The 21,734-nt window shown below is 38.6% G+C and overlaps 1 protein-coding gene across 2 annotated transcripts in view; it reads right to left on the bottom strand.

The window, feature by feature from the left end:
• LOC137650094 (PX domain-containing protein kinase-like protein) overlaps positions 1-21,734 on the bottom strand; it is a 793,620-nt gene that overhangs the window by 165,720 nt on the left and 606,166 nt on the right. For both annotated transcript variants that reach the window (XM_068383187.1, XM_068383188.1), the window contains exons 10-11: positions 5,289-5,363; positions 4,917-4,968 (exon numbers count right to left, since the gene is read on the bottom strand). In XM_068383187.1, the coding sequence (XP_068239288.1) occupies positions 4,917-4,968; positions 5,289-5,363 (127 nt within the window). The remainder of the gene's footprint in view (positions 1-4,916; positions 4,969-5,288; positions 5,364-21,734) is intronic.

Raw genomic sequence — 21,734 nt, 5'->3', positions numbered from 1 at the left:
TATACCCTTAAAGGGGTGTCCGAGGAGCGTACCTATCCAGGGTTAAACTGTTCATATCCTGGGATTATCGTCCCAACTGCTATGTGGTGGTGTGGACACACCTATTCTGAAACTATTTTTTGAGGCATCTTTGCCCTTATATAATTAGTGGTAGTTCTAAGAACTCAAATGGGTTAAAAACTCCTTCTGGCCACAACGGAAAAAGTTAACTCTCTGGTACACTTCCATCAGGACGACATAGTTCGAGCCCAAAAAATGGATTTTTACCCGTGTAGATATTACCACTAGAGAGTTATGGCGCCTTTTGACTGGCTGGACAGTACTATATTGGATCATTCTCTCGGTCACGGATCATTTTCCCTTTGCCTACACATACACCGAATAGTCTGGCCTATTCTTTACATGTTCTCCTCTGTCCTCATACACCTGATAACACTGAGATTACCAAACAATTCTTCGTCACCCAAGTGTCCACTTTCCCTTCGTAAGAGTAGAAGAGACTCTTTAGCTATGGTAAGCAGCTCTTCTAGGAGGACACTTCAAAATCAAACCATTGTTCTCTAGTCTTGGGTAGTGCCATAGCTTCTGTACCATGGTCTTCTACTGCCTTGGGTTAGAGTTCTCTTGCTTGAGGGTATACTTGGGTACACTATTCTATCTAATTTTTCTTCCGCTTGTTTGGTTAAAGTTTACATAGTTTATATAGAAAATATTTATTTTAATCTTGTTACGCTTCTTAAAATATTTTATTTTTCCTTTTTTTTCCTTTCCTCATTGGGCTATTTTCCCTGTTGGAGCCCCTGGGCTTATAGCATCCTGCTTTTCCAAATATGGTTGTAGCTTAGCAAGTAATAATAATAATAATAATAATAATAATAATAATAATAATAATAATAATAATAATAATAATAATAATAATAATAAGAAAAATCTATTTGTGGGCGAGATACCCATGTCGTCCAGATGGACCAGCCCGTCACTTTTCATACCCTCCCAATTCTCAGTGTGAGGCCTTACATCAAACGATGGCTGCTACTGGAATGGCGAACCAGCGAACATGGTTTCAGGACACTGGGGTTGGAGTTGTAACGGCTCTCTCGCCCACATATCCAATCCTATCCCATACCCATAAAGACAAAGTTAAATCTATATGGGGAAGGATAGCCGTGGCTTGTTTTAAACACGTCTTCTTTTCATCATGATATCTCTCAGGGTGTTTGCTCCAGGGGATAGAACCCTGTGATACATCTTGGGTAAAATTCTCTGGTATATCACTCGCAGAAATATCCCAAGAAGCTGCTGCTTTTGAGGAACTTCCATCAGGATGACATGGCTATCTCACCTAAAAATTGATTTTTCCTATGTCAAAATCTGCTTTTTTATATATAATTTCAGGAGATTTGATTTCCAAATCTTGCATAACCTAATCATTGCTTTGGTTTGCCTTTTTTCAATCATTCACTCGACTCCAATTCTAATGACCCTGTATTGGAGTTCATAGTTCCTAAATACTTAAATGATTCTACGCCATTAATCCTTTCCGCTTCCAATCCATTGCATATTCCGTTCTCATTATCTCTGTCTTCTATTTACCTTGAGCCCAACCTTGTGTGATATTTCATGCATTCTGGTAAGCAAGCATTACAAATCCTGTGGTCTTCTGCTAATAAGGACAGTATGATCAGCATACTCTAGGTCTGCTAATTTCCTATTATCAATCCAGTCCTATTCTTCTCCACCATCTCTAACTGTTCTATGCATTACAAAATTCATGAGGAGAATAAACAACATATGTGACGACACATTCCCTTGGAGTATTCTGCTACTCACTGGAAATTCATTTAATAGGACTCCACTAACATTAACCTTGCACTTGCTAAGCTCATGAACTTAATCAAATTTACGTTGGTGCACACTATCAAAGGCTTTTTCATAGTCCATAAATGCCATAAAATGTGGATTCCTATATTCTACGCATTATTGTACATGTCTTAAAATGAAAATTTGGTCAGTACAACTTCCACCTTTCTGAAATCCTTCATGTTCATTAATTCAGTGAATAAATAATTAATCGTTAAATAAAAGCCTGCATCAAGAAACAACTAATGTTTCCATTCCCAAACCTTTTGATGTACTATATAATATTAAATGTCACATATGCCCGAACTGTTACATACCCTGTGACACCAGTGAGGAAAGGAAAAGAGTAGTGCACCTAAGTGTACCCTTAAGTTACAGAACTTTAACCCAAGACAATGGAAGACCATGGTACAGAGGCTATAGCACTACCCAAGACTTGAGAACAGTGGTTGGATTTATGGAGTGTCCTTCTCCTAGAAGCGATATTTACCTTATCTAAAGTCTCTTCTAACCTTACCAAGTGGAAAGTAGCCACTATGCAATTACAGAGCAGTTACACTGAAGTAGTTAACCCCTTGAGTGAAGAAGGATTTTTTTTGTTATTTTAGTGTTGTTAGGTGTATGAGGAAAAAGGAGAATGTGTAAAAAATAGGCCAAACTACTCAGTGTCTACGTAGGCAAAGGAAAAATTAGCTGTAACCAGAGAGGTATCTAATTTAGTACTACCTGGCATGTCAAAGGACCCGATACCTCCCTAGCAGCAGTATCTCAATGTGTGGCTGGTGTCTTGGCCAACCAACTACCTACGAAACAATAACTCATCCTAGCCTAAGTTGTGGTTGTGGACACTGCCAAAGCAGTCTAACCAGCATCAACATAATGTGATGGGGACTTCTTGGACAAGTCCTGAGAAATTGTAAGAGGAGAGCAGTGCTGAGAAATCCTGGGGGTAAAAGGCAAGCCCATCTCATAGGTACGACCATGTGAAGGAAATAGATCCTACAACAGGGCTGCCTCTATATGGGGGGAAATAGCAGTATCGACTCTAGGGTGTGCTGTACGCATATTGGAACGATGGGAGACTTTCGACACTTTTACAGGATATACTTCCAAAAGCAAAGTCATCCTGCATAACCTCCGTCATGAATGGCTCACCACTCAAAACACTTGTGGGAGGAAAGATAGATCTATGCATATAAAAAAAATCAGGGATAAAGGAAATTGAGACTGGATTGGGCTGAGGGAGCGCACTGGCCATAGTCAAGGGATCCGTCTCTAGCATCGACTCATGATCACTTTGTACATGGTTAATAGGTGATCATACATTCACAATATTAGATTCATTATCAACATTTAATTTATGGCTGTCAAGCTTTGGTCGTTGCAGAAATGAGCCTATACTTCTTGCGGCAGGACCAATATCTCTCTTGCCACTCTTTAAAATAATCACATAGAGAGATTCTACAGAGCATTGTTTGGTACGGCATGACAGGTAGAGAGGATGCGGATCAATCTCAACCCAACTCATGAAAGTGCCACAAGAGTAACCATAACAGCCGGGGCAGGTCCACATGACATTAGATACACCTAATATTGATAAGCACAATTAGAAGCAATGATAAAGAAAATTCAGTGTGGATAGGTGAAGTCGTGATTATAGAATGAAGAGGGAGGATTTCTTAATGAAATGGCGACCAAGAGAGAAATGGACCTTGTATCACAGCAGCATGTAAAATGAACAGTAGTGGTGTTGCCAGGTAACCTATTACGGTTACAACTGGACCCAGTTTTTATTTTAGTCTGGTCGGAGAAAATTGACATTAGAAGTAACCCATTTAAATGACTCAGAAGTTTATACTGTATCAGCGTAGGAATAAACAATAAATAAAATTCTTTAATCGCTGTAATGACTTTAATGTTTGAGCTATAGTACTCATTTTTTTTTTTTTTTTTTTTTTTTTAAGTTATGTTCCATGACAGAATAATCAGAAATACAATAAAACTTATCTACATATAATAAATTTTGAGTTTATGAGGGAGAAAAAACTGCTACTAATGTGGACACATTTGTCAAAAGAATATAAAAGATTGGAATAAGAGGATTGTTGCATTTTCTTTCCATTTGACCCACAAAATCTCACGTAAATTACGAAAGAAAATAATCGTAAAAAAAAAAAAATTTAATGTAAACAGCGATTGCTAGAAAATGAAAAATTTTCTCTATCGTTTTTCAAAACTACCTGTGATGTGGGTCAACTAAGGCTCTAACACTAGCATAGTCTTATTTTACACTACGACACAATTGTTTATTTCTAATATTTGAAGAAAAGTTTGGATGACTCAAAAGATGTTCATCGGTCGTCATAGAGTTAATGTAAATTACATAAAGTTAATTTTTTGCTCTCCTTACCAAAGTGTTTCAAGTATTTGTAAAATAATGTAATGTTAAAATTTCAAACTAATCCCTTTACCAGAAGAAAAAAAGGGCCAACATGAATTATATTAGGACTTTATGCCATCAACATGCCCTTTGATAACTACTGTAGAACGAATGGCATGTTGTTGTTCTTTTCTTATAAACTATGAATGGTTCATCGGTCTGATAAACTAGTGGTTGTCACACATCTACTTTACAAATATCCCAACTTATTAACTTTCATTATTGCTCAATGCCTAAATCCTCCACTTCACCTACCTCAATCAAATTCCGAACCACCTGACATTCCAATCTATCTGTTCTTAACCATCAACAATCATTATTTATCATTGTTCATAAATCAGCCAATTTCAATACTCTTACCTCCTCCATCCCCCATCACATGTCACTTCTCTAGTTAACTGTTCAAGTGCTTATTTGTGAATTCCTAAACATTATAAATCAACGACAAAAGGGTGATCGTTCTTTCTTGCTAAAACAGAACAAAAGATGACCAAACGAAAACCAGTCAAGTTTTTTACTTGTCAACACCATCCTCGTCATAAAAACTTTTATGTCAGCTCTTTCCTTTGTGGGGGTTTTCACCAAATATATTAGTATATGACAAAAGTACACTTACCAGAAACAGATGTAGTTTCAGATGAACATATGCCATTAGTCTCCTGTACACTCTGCAATAAAAGATTTAAAATAAATTTGCATAAATTCAATAAATATGACTACAGGTAATGTTAAACAGTAGTATAAAACTACAGGATAAAAAAATTGCATCCATTTTGTCATAAAAGTATCTGTGAGACAAATTAAGTGTTCTTAGTTAAAGCAGGTCCATGAAGTCCTGCTGCTACTAAGGATACAACACCCTAAAAGAAAGCGCAATTACAATGCAAATAAATAGAGAAATTGCTATTCACCTTTTAAAATATTAGTCATGATCATGTTTTTAGAAGCAAAATCGGCTAAATTATATTGTGAACACTATAAAACTTACCTTCTTCAACCGACTCTTCGTAGAGTGCTGAGAAACAAATGCTTCTGCCTTGGATAACTTTCGCTGCTGTCGAATCTGAAAAAGAATATGATAACTAACATGATGTTAAAATTTCAAAGACACCTAGGACAAAGCAGCTGAAGTAAAATTATTCATTATACATAGCTTGTATAAATGAAGTAACTAAAATTTTCAAATATGGGTAAATCTTAAGACACTTTGGCACCTTTGGTTACAAAGTCTTGCCAAATTATGAGATCATCCTACAACACTAACAGTAATTTTTAATATATCATAATACCTCTTGTTTACTAATTACACATATCCTGTATTTCTTAACACTACTGGACAGTTTGAAAGTGAAATTACACATTATCGAATATAAAGTAGATGATTGAATAAAATATAGCATAATTAAAGTAATCTAAACTGCATATCTATGGGAATTTGTTTGCATTTCTTTTCTACAATAATGTGAGCTAATGGTAATTATTGTGTTGAATCTAGATTTTCTCATCTTAGCTCAGTAAAATTACACTGCAGACATTACTGCATTTACAGTGTTGAAAGTATTTAAGATAACAATAAGTTTATACAAAAAAAAAAAAAAAAAAAAAAAAATGAATGAACAATATTGCTATAAATAAGCAATAATTAACTAGTCAAAAAACCTGAAATGAGAGGTCAGGCCTCCTCCTTCACGATAGTTAAGTTACAGACACAGATGCAAAAAAGGAATTTTCGTGAATAAATACTGCACTAGGGTGTGTTAACTCCTAACCTTAAAAGTCACAGCCCCTTGCCACGAGCGGGTGCCCGAGATGATGATTAACACAGCAAATACTGCCTAAAATTGTTTTAATTTGGTTCCTAAAACAGCTTATAATCATTTATACAGTATACAGTACATCTGCACATATGTACACTACGTATTGGACAAAGTAAGATTACAGTACAGTATTGTGCTAAGGTAAAGTTTAATGAGTAATTATCATCCCCTTACTGTTCTATATAACAAAAGTTGATCCTATCTAGTAATACTGTACTGTAGCCTAATACTCAATGATACTGAAGTGTATATTACTGTAATATGTGTACAGTAATATTACTACAGTACAGCTTAATTGTGTTCGGTATTTTTGTACAGACGACTCGTAGCCTACATTGCTACTCCTGAGACATGACGCAACTTCTCATGTGTTGTCTCTTGCACAGTAAGTTATCTATACAGTAGGCTCCCGCTATACGACATTAATCCGTTCCGGAGTTGGTATCGTATGGTGAAAATGTCGTATGGCGGGCAATAGAATAGTTAATGCGTGAAAAACCCCTGGTAAAAACATTGAAAATTAGAATGTAACAAAATATAATACAGTAGTATAGTAAGCACTGTACTACAGTATACTTATATATAATATACATGTACAGTACTGTATAGTATATAATTAAATAACATTATAAATAAAAATTATATACTGTACAGTACTGTAAAGGAAAAATTAAATCTTATTTACCTATGGAGTGACGTGACTTGAGCTGGTAGTGGGTGGAGGGAGAGGGGGAGTAGACGGTAGATATAAAAACGTATCAATGCTAATTATTTTATGTACACTTAATAATAAATTTACTCTTATTAATAAATACTTAAAATTAAAAATGCTTTTTTTATTATTTTTGTCTTTTGAAATTGTTTTTTTATGATTTTTTTTAGAACTTAAAAAATTACTCTTTTTTAGCTTTTTTGATAGAATCACTATTATCGTCTTTGCTTTCTGACATTTCTCTTTTGAAGAAATATCTATCCAAAGAAGCCTGTTTCTGACGATTACTCAACATATTCCTAAAATGACTCATACACTTATTAACACTCTGCATGAGACGACTTGTGTGAAGTTTTTCTGGGTGTTTCTTTTCAATGAAACTCGTAAGGTTTTCATACCAACCGATAGCTTCCCTTATTTCTGACGATGTCGTTTCTTCAGTCTCCCACCCCATTCTCGCCTCCACTAGAGCTGTGCTCTTCTTGAATGATCGTCAACTGCATTGCCTCTAACTCCTTTAAGTCTTCAGTCGTAAGCTCCTCCCTGTGCTTCTCGATAAGGTTATGGACGTCAGCCTCATCGACAACAAGCCCCATGGACCTCCCGATTGAAATTATTTCCTCAACATCACCCTCAGGGGCAGGATCATTAACGGCCTCATCTTCGGTTGAGGGATCGAAACCTTCAAAGTCTCGTTCTGATAAAACAGCTGGCCACAGTTTCTTCCATGAGGAGTTCAAGGTGCGCCGTGAAACCTCATTCCAAGCTGTCGATCATCTTCAGGCATTGAACGATGTCAAAATGACACCTTCAAAATTCACGGAGGGTGAGTTGAGTGCTTTCAGTCACTTCGATGCATCTTCTGAACAGATGCTTCGTGTAAAGCTTCTTGAAGTTGGCAATCACTTGCTGGTCCATAGGCTGGAGGAGAGGGGCGGTGTTTGGTGGCAGATAGAGAACCTTAATGAAGGAGAAGTCAGGATGAATGATGTCCTCGAGGCCAGGAGGGTGAGCAGGGGCATTGTCCAGCACCAGGAGACATTTCAGAGGAAGATCGTTCTCTTCTAAATAGTTCTTGACAGCAGGACCGAAGCGGACGTTTATCCACTCAATAAATATGGTCCTCGTGACCCAGATCTTAGCATTAGACTTCCAAAATATCGAGAGCCTCTCCTTCGTGATATTTTGTGCCTTGAAGGCACGAGGATTTTCTGAGTGGTATACCAGTAGGGGCTTAATTTTTAAGTCCCCACTGGCATTTACACAAAATGCGAGCGTTAGTCTGTCCTTCATTGGTTTATGGCCAGGAAGTTTCCTTTCTTCAGCTGTGATATATGTACAGCGGGACATTTTCTTCCAAAAAAGGCCAGTTTCATCGCAGTTAAAAACTTGCTGAGGAATGTAGCCTTCTCTGGAAATTACGTTCTCAAACTTCTTGAGGAATTCTTCTGCTGCTTTCTTTCAGGCCGCCTCTCCATGCCTGACGACTGAGTGAATACCAGTCCTCTTCCTAAACCGATCAAACCACCCATGAGAACCCTTAAATTCTTGGGGGGCTTGCTGCAACGTTCCTTCACCTCCGCCGTCTCTGTGGGCTTCCACGAGATCGGCAAAGATGGCGCTCGCCTTGTGCGAAATTACCGATTGCGTGAGTGTATCACCCGCGATTTCCTTCTCTTTAATCCACAGAAGAAGGAGTTTCTCCATCTCATCGTTGATTGAGGTTCTTCCACTGGCAAGGACAGTCATGCCTTTAGAAGACTTACTTGCTTTAATGGCTTCCTTATTCTTAATAATTGTATCAATCGTAGATTGGTTACGGCGTACGTATTAACGAGGGTAACGATGCGCATGCCTTCTTCGTATTTCTTTATGATCTCCAGCTTCGTTTCCATAGTTATCATCTTCTTACTTCTGCCTTTAACATCACTAGCAATCTTGGGACCCATGGCTAACGAATTAAAGTTATAATTAAGCACTAAAATGCACAAAAAATAACAATATTGGAAGCACTCACACGAGATCAAGTCTTTACGAAACGCACACGAGATTCTGAACTGAGCGCGCGTATGACAAAGAGAGAGAGAGCCAGCATCTCTCTCAAGCATTGTGGGAGGATTTTCGGCCATTAGCGTATCGGCATCTTAGTGACGCTGTGATGCCGACCAGTAGCAGACCAGCTTCTTAGTGACGTATGCAGTGACGTATGAGCGTGGTGGTAAGCTACTGACTCGCACAGTCGTACGCGTAGAAACCGCCAAATTTGAATTTCGGAATTCGATGCCCTAAGGTGGGGAAAATGTCGTAACGAGGGGACGAAAAAAAAATCGTATTCCACACCGTAACGTGAAAAAAACGTAAGCTGGGGATGCCATATGCCCGGGGTCTACTGTACTTTCTTAAACAGAAATGCTGCTTATTTTATAGACTAAAAACTTAAATATCTTGATAATATTACGGTCCCGAGCCTGGGCGCTAAAAATGCTATGGTCCATGGTCTGGGCACCAAAAATATATTATATATTACGGCTGGCAAATTACATAACCTCCCAAGATCTAAACTCACCTGTTTGTTTTTACATAAATCTGTTACACTTGAAGAAGACCCGAGCTTTGAGAAATTATACAACTCCCAGTCGGCAATATCTAGAATCACTGAATATCTAAAGGTCTCCTAAGTACACTCAAAACAAAACTGAGATATTAATTACTTGAGCTGTTCAAAACAACCTCTTACTTCGATTCATAGTTAGAGATTATGAGAGAGCTCTGCAAGAAATACTGGTGATCGAAATAATACATTTTACAAAAATAAATATTTTTTATAAAAATTTACAACATTGATACAGAAAATTATCACCAAAATGAATCAATACCTTGTATAAATATAACATAATTACATAAGCCCTCGTACATACCTCGTGTAGTTCGTACAGCACAATCAATCTAGATTATACAAGACTTTGTAACAAAATACGTGGAACAAAAAGTTAATTCTTGAAAATAACGTAAATTTACATACACTGACTTAAATGAAAAATACAATGAAATGAACGACAAAAAGTCTTATGCAATTTACATACAGTTGCTTAAACCTACAAGAGAAGAACTCACCTCTTAAATACACAAGTGAAATACATGAATAAAATATTTACTTTACACTAGATCAGCTTCGTAAGAATAATAATTGTTTCTTTTAAATAAACAAAAACTGTGCATTTGTTTACTTTTCAACAGCCGGTTCTCTCTCTCTCTCTCTCTCTCTCTCTCTCTCTCTCTCTCTCTCTCTCTCTCTCTCTCTCTCTCTCTCTCTCTCTCTCTCTCTCTCTCTCTCTCTCGTACATCTACATCACATAAAACACACAGTGTGTTATCAAATAATTACATTTTACTATAAATATTGGGTAAAGCAAAGAATATAAGAAGCCTACTGTAAATTACATTGTAAACTAGGACATCAGAATTGGATCGGATCGGTCTTGTTGTGATCCATTTCGGATATCATAGTGTACACTACCAAAATATTTGTTTGCAAATTAGTACCGTAATGTACTGCTGGGTGAAGTATACTGTACAGTACTGTATAACAGTAGATATATTTGATTTAGAATAGGGAATGGTTTACTTTACTGTACATATGAAAAGACTATTATTATTATTATTATTATTATTATTATTATTATTATTATTATTATTATTATTATTATTATTATTATTTGCTAAGCTACAATCCTATTTGGAAAAGCAGGATGGTATAAGCCCAGGGCCACCAACAGGGAAATAACCCAGTGAGGAAAGGAAGCAAGGAAAAATAAAATATTTCACGAACAAAAACATTAAAATATAAATATAAACTATGAAACTTCAACAAAACAAGAGGAAGAGAAAAAAGATAGAATAGTGTACCCAAGTGTACCCTCAAGCAAGAGAACTCTAACCCCAGACAGTGGAAGACCATGGTAGGCTATAGAGGCTAAGACTTGAGAACATTGGTTTGATTTTGGATTGTCCTTCTTCTAGAGATGCTTACCATAGCTAAAGAGTCTCTTCTACTGTGGAGAATTTTATTTTCTTATTTAATTCAATGTTTGAGTGGGAACTTAGTTCATGAAAGTCGCCCTACGTCAGTTACACAAAGATCATCAGGGGAGGATAATGAGCACTTACTCTCGTGGCACAAACACCCTGCTAATAACTTTACTGCCGCAGTTTACTAACCGTCACTGTTAAATACTAAAAGGGGAAATTTGCTCTGTCCAGAGACCGGAGCACTCCACACGTGAAAATAAAAGTAATGTGATGGCCTATTCTAGCTTTGTCAGGTCTATAATCATCTTGCACTCACAGGCTCTGTCACAGGCTCTGTTTCGATTCCATCCCAGTGACCCCAGTGAGATGCTGGACAGGTATCTCACGTTAATGTAATTAGAGACAATAAAAAAAAATGGGAGCAGTGATGTAAAGTTTAAATTTTAAAGATATGGATCTTTACCTTTGAAGCAGATATTCAATAATAAGTCGCTCGCTAACACACCCTTTTTCAAGTTACTTACTCCTTCAAATATCGGGTATTCTGTCCCGTGATCAAATATTCATAATAGGCACATTGAAATAAATGAGGGAGTAAAAATACGAAGGAGGTTTAATTAACCTAATATTGATTTATTTCACAAATTTACAATAAAATAAACGGACATCTTAACAGCACAAAAATGGTATCAAAAAGGGAATGTAAATTGAATAAAAATATGATTGATTAGACTTGTGGTCTTCTGCAATAATTAATAATCAGAATTGGCTGGACACGTGGCCCATGTGACCCAGAGACTGTGCTAGTCTCAAAAGCAAAAATTAAATCGAAAAAAATATATACACACAATCCCATCGCACACAGTCCGAAATATGTAATAGCCAGATAGCCTAAGCAAGTTGAAAGTTAATCTAAACTAAAAGTGGGGGAAAACTAAAGTGGCCACTTTTGTAGTACCTGCACTCCTTGGAAGACAGTCCTTTGCCCTTAATTGGCTGTTGACCTGGTTGCACTTTGCACTCTTGACTGGCTTACCCCTAAAATTCTCACTTTGGACGATATGGTTTACCAGGCTCTTCTTCCTCTCTATCTCTCCGACCGTCAGGACTCCTCTGTGAGTCGAGTTTTGGGAAGAGGGAGGGTGGGGGTGAGCCAGAGGTGCACAAATTAACTGATAAGCAGGTCAATCGGTCATGGCGACTTCCGAATAAATGGGGCTAGGTTAAGTTTGAGAGGGATCACCTAGCTTCATCTTTCCAGACAGGTGAGAGTCGCTATGCGCAAGGGAACCCAGTTGAGGTGCCATATCGGGACTATAAGACAGGATAATATATTGTTGCAAGGAGTGCATAGGAGACAGGATTTTGCATAAAATACTCAGAGAAATCTTGCTGCTCTAAGGGAGTTTATATATACAATAATCCTACCTATTCTGGGTTGCTAAAATCAATAGTTAAGATGAGAAATAAGCAATGGGCTGGTGCGATGGGCATACATCTTAAAATTAACAAACCTTAATTGGTATTGAGAAATAAAAGCTGCTTTCAATTCTGCAATATTGAGATTATTGTATATTCATAACAGTTTAATATTTTATCTCTACCCACGTAGTTTAAGGAAAGAACCAACATACGCCAGGATAAGGCCCCCTGCTGTACGTATCTACGCTGTGACGTCACGAGCATGGTGTGCGCTACTGTCAACAGATTTAGTACATTTAAAATAGTCCTCCCAATGTTTCGATAAAGAAAACTTAATGTAGGAGAGGACGTTTAAAGGGTAGCTACAGTATTATTAGGAGAGAGCCTAAAATACGAATGAAAGAAGAATAGTGAAGAAAAATTCTTCACACCCTGGGGATAAAAGGGAGAAAAAAGGGAGAGTGGTTAGTTCCGACAAATGGGATTTAACTACTGGTTAGTAGGCGCAAGATAAACTTACTGGATGAAAGAGTGAAGTTGTTCTTCACATCAACGTCCGTTTAGAGTTAACAAAACTCCGTTAGCGTTAATTAAAATCAATCGAGTCAAAGTTATACATGAATGTGAATTTGGGGAAAACTAATCCCGCAGGCAATGCTTCATGGAAGCGTTAAGATAAGCAAATGATCAAAGTTAACTTTAAATGTACGATGCAATGGTAATAAAACGATTAGAAGTACTTAATTCTTCCCACCCTAGGGGTACGGATAGAGCAAACAAAACGTGAGCCGATATCAGTAGAGTTTAGCAATAAGTCTGGCCAATAACAAATTCAAAATTATGGGGGTGAATCCCAATCCAGATCTGACATCCAACATTTTACATAAAATGATTTTGCATATAAAGTGACTGGCGTAATGAAAACACTGTATTCGTCAAGCGACAAAGGGAGAAAAGTTGCTTCCTTCTCGGCGTAAAAATGTGAAAAATTATTTAACACTAGTTTGAATGATAAATCGAGACAAACTAGGTCCATGGGGACATCGTAATTCCGACTGAAAAAGTCTTAGATGTCATCTTGAAGGAAAACGTTTGCAAGGTAAGCATCAAAAATAAAATTAATATTCAGAATGAGCTGAAGGATGTCAGGGGGATTATAGTAACAACGTGGCAAATTGTCAAGGCAAAAATTTAATTCACACTTTGACGTTAAAGCAAGGTATTGACGTGGAAAATGCTGCTGTACGACTTGGCAAAAATAATGAAAGCTTAATGTGACATCATATATGACTGAATGAAAATAATGAATGACGTTCATGGTACAGTTATCATCAAGCAAGGTGAATTGTAAACAGGCTCTAAGCTCCGGTGCTAGGTCTACACGTGTGACCTTCGCTAAATCTGCCGTTAGTGCAAAAGGTACCTTTCTGACTGTCAAAGTGTTAAGGTTGCGATCACGCGGCTAGTTCTGAGAGCGGGTTTCAGATTCTGACCTGGATATTTTAGCGTCAACATTGGTTGGAGCGGAAGTTGTGGGCTTAAGAATAGGACAATCAGGCAAAATGAGCACTGGTCCGTGGAATGGTACAGGTTTAATGACTGAATTTACCAGTACAGGCTTTTGCTGGTCTTAATGCACACGGTCAGGATGGGTGGTAAATGAGCTACTACTAAGTGGGTCCCTGGTGAGACTGTGAATGGTTTCTCCTCTGGGACACACTGTCACTGGCGGTAAAGACAAAGGGGGTTGAGGGCGATCAAACGCTGGCGGCTTAAGGTTTGGAGATGAGGACGGAGCACGTGGGACTGACACAAAATTACTAATCGTATGCTGTGTTGGCAACATAGTGATGAAATGTGATGATTGAACAGGTTGGGGAGTTGATGCAAAATTAATTACATTGTGCTTGACTGCTGAGATATTAGAAGTATCAATTAGGGGAACATTAATGGCATTTACAAAGGGACGTGACACTGAAGGTGCTGCCCTCGTTGAAGAACAAGACTGAATAGGTTTATCAAATTAGGATGAGTCATGAGGCTATTAAAAGCAATTTCAACTTTACTTGAGCAGGCAGCAAGCACGGGATAATTTCATTTGACAATGGGATGGTCGTACTGACGTCTCCAAAAATTCTTGTAATCGCAAAGTTCATCTCTCACGTTACTAATTTCAGTTTTAAAATGATTTACAGCTTCGGGACCCATGTTGGAAAAATCTACAGAAGAAAGAGCATGAAGTGCTGAGTCTGCGTCGTCACAAACAAAGGTGAATGACAACTCCTGTTCCTTAAGCCTAGCGTTAATCTCCTCTGGGCTGAGCGTTTCTGCCTAAGGCGGTGAAGGGTTGTTTACGTTAAAAATGAAGTCCGCCACCTTGGATTGACCACGTTTGATGAACGGAATTGGTAAAGCAAAACAAAGGGTAACTGAATTTTCAAAAGAATGTGAAAATTAAACTTTACAAATTTACTAGTGTGATAATTGAATATTAAAAATTACTCACAATGGGAGGAAAATTGTTTAAATGACAACAGAAAGGTAAAAAACAAAATTACTTTGAAATTCAAGCTGACCGGGCCCAGCAAAGTAGACAATGCTCGGTCAGGTGACATTAAAATCTTTACTAAATGAATTATATACGCATGTGGTGTTAAATAACTGATTTAAGTTACTTATGAGACGTAAAGCATGTTAGAAAGCGCATGGGCTTATGAATACAAAGATTTAAGTTAAAGGTTAAATAATATCTCGAAGCTGACCCTATTGTCGTGACAATTTCACAATTACGGGCACACTGAGGCGACCACTGATCTACTCAAAATGTAGATAGGCGCACGAGGCAACGACTTAGCTTTTAAAGTGCACTCTCGTGATGGCTAAACAAATATAAAATTTCCCTCAGGCGGAGGTAAAATAAAAACATCCTCGTAAAGGACAAAAACAAAAATCTCCTCGCTAAAGGAAATTAAATGGAACTACACGTATGGTAGACAAGAATTATGCACCCTTTAGTTTGGGTTGTTAACAACAATTATACACCCTTTAGTTTGGGTTGTAAACAACAATTACGCACCCTTTAGTTTGGGTTGTATACAAGATGCGACCATCTCGGAACAAACACGTGGAATGAAACGGACTTGGTGAAATTAAGTTTCTACGTTACTTTCAAGAAGACTTAAAATTATATTGCACCAATTCGCTCTGTAGGACAAGGACACGTGCTAGGCATACGGGAACGTTAGTTAGAAAAGTTAAGGTTAGTTAGGGAAGGTAAACTACACAAAGGAAGGTAGACCAAGGTGAAAAATGTTACAAATTAGTTGTTATATTACCAAAATTAGTTGACAGAACGAGTACACCGATGCTCTAGTTGAGCAGTAAACATGGGCGTTTGAACAACAAAAACCTTCTTAGTTCAAGCAGTTTAGAACTTTCTGGCTATAAGTAGAACCCGTCACAACACGTGGGTGAACGGATTCGAAACAAAGCGAAGTTCCTACGACAAATTCTAGTCTTTCTGTACAGAACATTCAAGCAACAAATTAACCTGGTTACGTAGTTCTTTCCTTAAACACGTGGTCGATACAAAGAGATCATAGTGATTACAAATTTCTCTTCCCAATTAAAGTCTGGGCATTACACATTCGACAAGCTGGCTGGTGCGTGTGGGTAAGTGATATAGTGAGTTACTGTATGTTTAATCGAGCTGATTAATTACATTAATGCTTCAAAAGTCAAAGGTAAAAGATCCGGTTCGAAGGACCACTCGTGTGAAGAATTTTATTTTCTTATTTAATTAAAAGTTTGAGCGGGAACTTAGTCCAGGAAAGTCTCCCTACGTCCGTTACACAAAGATCATCAGGGGAGGATAATGAGCACTTACACTCGGGGCACAAACACCTTGATAATAACTTTACTGCCGCAGTTTACTAACTGTCACTCTTAAATACTAAAGGGGTAAATTGCTCTGCCCAGAGGCCGGAGAACTCCACACGTGAAAATAAAAGTAATGTGATGGCCTACTCTAGCTTTGTCAGGTCTATAGTCATCTTGCATTCTCAGGATCTGTTTCGGTTCCGTCCCAGTGACCCCAGTGAGATGCTGGACAGGTATCTTACGCTAATGTAATTAGAGACAATAAAAAAAATGGGAGCAGTGGTGTAAAGCATAGTTTAAAAGTTTAAAGATTTGGATCTTTACCTTCAAAGCAAATATTCAATAGTAAGTCGCTTGCCAACATGCCCTTTTTCAAGTTACTTCTTTCAAATATCGGGTATTCTGTCCCGTGATCAAATATTCATAATAGGCACATTGAAATAAATGAGGGAGTAAAAATACAAAGGAGGTTTAATTAACCTAATATTGATTTATTTCACAAATTTACAATAAAATAAACGGACAACTTAACAGCACAAACATGGTATCAAAAAGGGAATGCAAATTAAATAAAAATATGATTGACTAGACTTGTGGTCTTCTGCAATAATTAATAATCAGAATTGGGCTGGACACGTGGCCCATGTGACCCAGAGACTGTGCTAATTTCAAAGTAAAAAATGATATCGAGAAATATATACACACAATCCCAGCGCACACAGTCCGAAATATGTGATAGCCTAAGCAAGTTGAAAGTTAATCTAAACTAAAAATGGGGGAAAACTAAGTGGCCACTTTTATAGTACCTGCACTACTTGGAAGACAGTCCTTTGCCCTTAATTGGCTGTTGACCTGGTTGCACTTTGCACTCTTTGACTGGCTCACCCCTAAAAGTCTCACTTTTAGGGTTTACCAGGCTCTTCTTCCTCTCTATCTCTCCGACCGGCAGGACTCCTCTGTGAGTCGAGTTTTGGGAAGAGGGAGGGTGGGGGGTGAGCCAGAGGTGTACAGATTAACTGACAAGCAGGTCAGTTGGTCACGGTGACTTTCGAACGAATGGGGCTAGGTTAAGGTTGAGAGGGATCACCTAGCTTCACCTTTCCAGACAAGTGGGAGTCATCATGCGCAAGGTAACCCAGTTGAGGTGCCATATCGGGACTTTAAGACAGGACAATGTATTGCTGCAAGGAGTGCATAGGAGACAGGATTTTGCATAAAATACTCAGAGAAATCTTGTTGTTCTAAGGGAGTTTATATATACAATAATCCTACCTATTCTGGCTAGCTAAAAATTAATAGTTAAGATGAGAAAAAAGCAATGGGCTGGTGCGATGGGCATACATCTTAAAACTAACAAACCTTAATTGGTATTGAGAAATAAAAGCTGCTTTCAATTCTGCAGTATTGAGATTATTGTATATTCAAACCAGTTTAGTATTTTATCTCTACCCACATAGTTTAAGGAAAGAACCAACATACGCCGGGATAAGGCCACTTGCTGTGTGTATCTACGCTGTGACATCACGAGCATGGTGTGCGGTACTGTCAACAGATTTACTACATTTAAAATAGTCCTCCCAATGTTTCGATAAAGAAAACTTAGTGTAGGAGAGGCCGTTTAAAGGGTAGCTACAGTATTATTAGGAGAGAGCCTAAAATACGAATGAAATGTGACAAGAACAAATATAATGTGTGTGTGTTCTTGTATGTATCGTCTTTGTCTTATTTAACTTTTTAATGTGATTCATCCAAATGTCCATGTCTGTTAATCTATTAGCTCCCTCAAGGTTTTTATTCAAGTATATATTCAGGGGAGCTGGTAGGTATTTTAAGAAATCAATGGCAGTAAACCTCATTTAATCTCATTTAGTGGGAAATGCTAAGTATCAATATATTACTCCAAATTCTCTACCGTGGTCGTAACTATAGTTAAGACTAATTAATTAACTGCGGAGTACACCTCGTTAACATGTTTGTACTGGCGAGAATTTGGAAACCCAAATCTTGTTATTCGGTCTTTGGTCCTCGCAGCGTGAACACTTAGCTCGGGCCAACACCGTCTCGAGGGCGTCTCTGCCTGGTGCCCCCAGGTTTGTCAGGCTTTATATGTTAGCCTACGCCGTACTACGGTTATATAGTGGAATATTTCCCAAATATTCTTTACAGGTCAGTACGAGTGTGTGCTTTGAGGTGTATTGTGAAATATATGCATTCCGATTGGATTTCTATAATGTCCAGCATTTAATCTAGTATTATTGATCTGTTTAATTGCCATTGTTAAATAGAACATTGCCATTGTTAAAGTCCCTAATAGTCTGTGTCGAGTGCTTTGCAGAACATATATCTTGAAACCTAATATAATATTGCTAATGATAATTGTGATAACTATTCTATGCTATGTTGTTGTAATATTCTAGTCACTAAAGTGTGTATATGTGTATCTATCTGACAATTTGTATGTTATTGATTATTTGTTTGTCAGGTGGAGTTTTCTGGAATAAACCTATGTCACATCCATCAGCGTTTACTGAACCAATATGAACCCACTCAGTTAGACGAATAGCGATGTGTCATTGGTTCAGTGTGCGACGAAGAAGCTCCACCTGGTTGTCGCCAGCTCCAGAGATAAGGCATCTCCCTGGATTACGCTCCGGAACAAGTTTTATGATAGGATGGACATCTATGTGTGAGTACCGCTGTACGCGTTGCAGATGGTCCTATCGTGGGTAGGAGGAGGCAGCCGTGACCAGACTTCTGGACAGTATCGGCCGTGATCAAGCCTCGTCAGGAGCTGCGATGGTTTTGTACGTCGCACAAGGTGGTTCCGGTTGTTTTTAGCGTTACACACTGTGTTTTGTATACCAGCGAGGACTAGCGTAGTGACTGGTGACACTTTTAGCATGGATATCTTCAGCTGTCACATATGTGTGTTATTGTGTTCAATTATATTTTTGTTGTGTGTTATTGTGTTCTATTGTATTTTTGTTGTGAGGTGCTTTGGACTGGTGTGAGTTCGCCTCTGTGTATTAACGTGTATGGACAGCGACTCCCCATTTGTGTATGCTGCCTTAGAGCACGGAGAGACTTTTGCCTGCGCCGTGCATGGTTATGTCTTGACTCTGAATGGACTCTATTAATTGTGGTGGTTATATGCCAGGCGCTTCACACACGTTTGTTGTGAATGAACGGATAAGGGAATTTTTTTTGGCTGTTGGCTTGTGATACATGACAATATTAATCTGTGGTATTGAGTACATTAGTGCCTGTTATTAGTGTATCAAATTAAATTACTGAGTAAAGATTTGTGTAAAGGTTTCTTTTTTCCAAATTGTAAAGTAATAAATTTTTGGGAAATAGCTTATTCCAAGTTGTTAGTTGTGTAATGTAATCTCAGCTTAAATATTTGTCAACGCTGTAGTCAACTTGTATTATTGTAGCCTTTGACCTACCCTTGACCTGCTCAGCTCTTTGTAACCGTTATTTAAAATGTTAGTAGTGTGATAATTGTAATTAGGCAAACGTGGTCTTGGTACTTGTTGAATTATTGAAGTATAATCCATTCTGTAATAGTAGGACTTGTGAGAAGGGATTTGTACTTGAAAGCAAAATAGTTTTGGCTTGTCTGATAAATGAAATTAATTAAATTAAATTAGTTCAAAATAATAATAGGTAAATAATTATATTATTTGGTACTTTGGCATTTGAGTGTGTGGTTTTCTAAATTGTGGAATGCTTACTTGGTAGTAATTTTCATTTTTTTTTAATTTTTTTAAAAAATTTATTTAAATTGTAATTTCAGTAAAAGATGTTGCTTTTCCAAATTATACTGACCGCATTCCAGTAAATTTGTCTTCCAAATTGTGGTGCATCTAAACTTCTTTTAACTTAGTAAGTTCTCAAAGCATTTGCTAGTACATATTGACCTGGATATTTTTTTTGTTCTAAAATTGTTTATGACTGGTTGTAATTTACTTGCGTTCCATTAATGTGCCTTTGGTTAACTTAATTTGTACATTTGTGGTTCCTATAATACTTGTAATATGTTGCTGTTATTTTAACTTAGAATACAGTATAATTCAGGTGATATTTTGCCCGGAGGCTTACACATTGACTTAGACGTCACAATTTTTTTTTTCTGTGTCCGCCCGGCTGTAAAAGTAGTAGTGTTTGTGTGCTGGTTCTCCGGTTGTGGAACTGGTTGGTTGCACGTTCGCCTTTGTGTTCTTCAACTCTTTGGCATCACACTAGATTGGTTCAAGCCTTTGTCTACTAGTTCTCGCCCAGGATGGTCCGCCAACGTAGTGTGTTGGTGCGTGGTTTACCAGCCGATTTTCCTGCTGAAGAAGTCTGTGCCTATCTGCGGAAACAACCTCATGACAAGCCTGAATTTGTATTCCTGGCCACATGTCATGCCATTCTTGTGTTCCGCAATGCGGAAGAAGCAACTGCATGCTGCACCAGAGCTACCAGTTGGAAGTTTATGGACAGTCTCCTCACTATTCAGGCGTTGCCGTTCGACCAAGAGATGCAAGTCGCTGGTATGATACAGCAAGAGGAGCTGCAGAATGAGTCGAAGGAGGTCCCAGGTCCAACACAAATCCAGACGATCGTGGCATTACTCCAGGACTTGCCTTTGTCCAAGAGGAAGAAGATCGCTTCGCAGTTAGTGAACAAGTCCGATGGCGCTGCGTCACTTGGGCCCATTGTTGAAACTTACGCTAGCCCATGCTCAGGACCTGCAACCCAGCAGAGTCCAATGCCATATCCTCGGCCTAGTCATGCGGAATGCAAGATATCGTCCCACTTCACTGGTGACCATTCCAAGTCTGGTGTCAGCTGCGCGCTATGGAAGCAATAAGTGGAAGCGTTAGTGGCTCTGGATGTGTACTCCGAGCCGGAAATCCTACAAGCCATCCGTCGGTCACTCAAAGGTCCTGCAGTGGAGGTCCTCCTGCACGTCTCAGGTCAGTGTTCAGTTGCACGGTTGCTGCAACATTTGGATCATCGCTTCGGTAATGTTCTCCCCATTGACGAGCTTCTTGGTCAGTTCTGGTTGGCGGCCCAGAAGAAAGAAGAGACCATGGTATCGTGGGCTTGCCGACTCGAGGATTTGATGTCCCAGATCGTCCTTCGTGATCCATCCATGATGTCTGAAGAGCATGCATCCAAGATGCTTCGCAAGAAGTTCTGGTCCGGCTTGCAGTCCCCATCGATGAAGATGTCCCTTCATTACCAGATGGACATAGGTGTGTCCTTTGAGAACACGCTCGTTTCGGCACGGGTCATAGAGCTAGAAGGATCTTCATCATCAAAGTCCATCCAGTCTCAGCAAGTGTCACCACCTATATCCCAATCACAAAAGAAGGACTTTGATGATGTCATGAAAAGGATGGACGTCTTGCAGACACAGGTCGAGGCCCTGCAGAAGTTACTGGAGTCTGGGAGGGGACGTGGTCGGGGTCGTGGATGTCGAGGCAGAGGACAGGGCTCCAGCACATCTCAACTGCAAGCGCCTGCTCCTGCAGCCGCACCAGTTGACCAGTCCCCTACAGCATCACAGTCAACCTGTCCGCCC

The sequence above is a fragment of the Palaemon carinicauda genome, chromosome 11 (assembly GCF_036898095.1).
Source record: "Palaemon carinicauda isolate YSFRI2023 chromosome 11, ASM3689809v2, whole genome shotgun sequence".
NCBI lineage: Eukaryota > Metazoa > Arthropoda > Malacostraca > Decapoda > Palaemonidae > Palaemon > Palaemon carinicauda.
The sequence above is the reverse complement of the archived record's forward strand: the minus strand, read 5'-3'. Positions and strand labels throughout refer to the sequence as shown.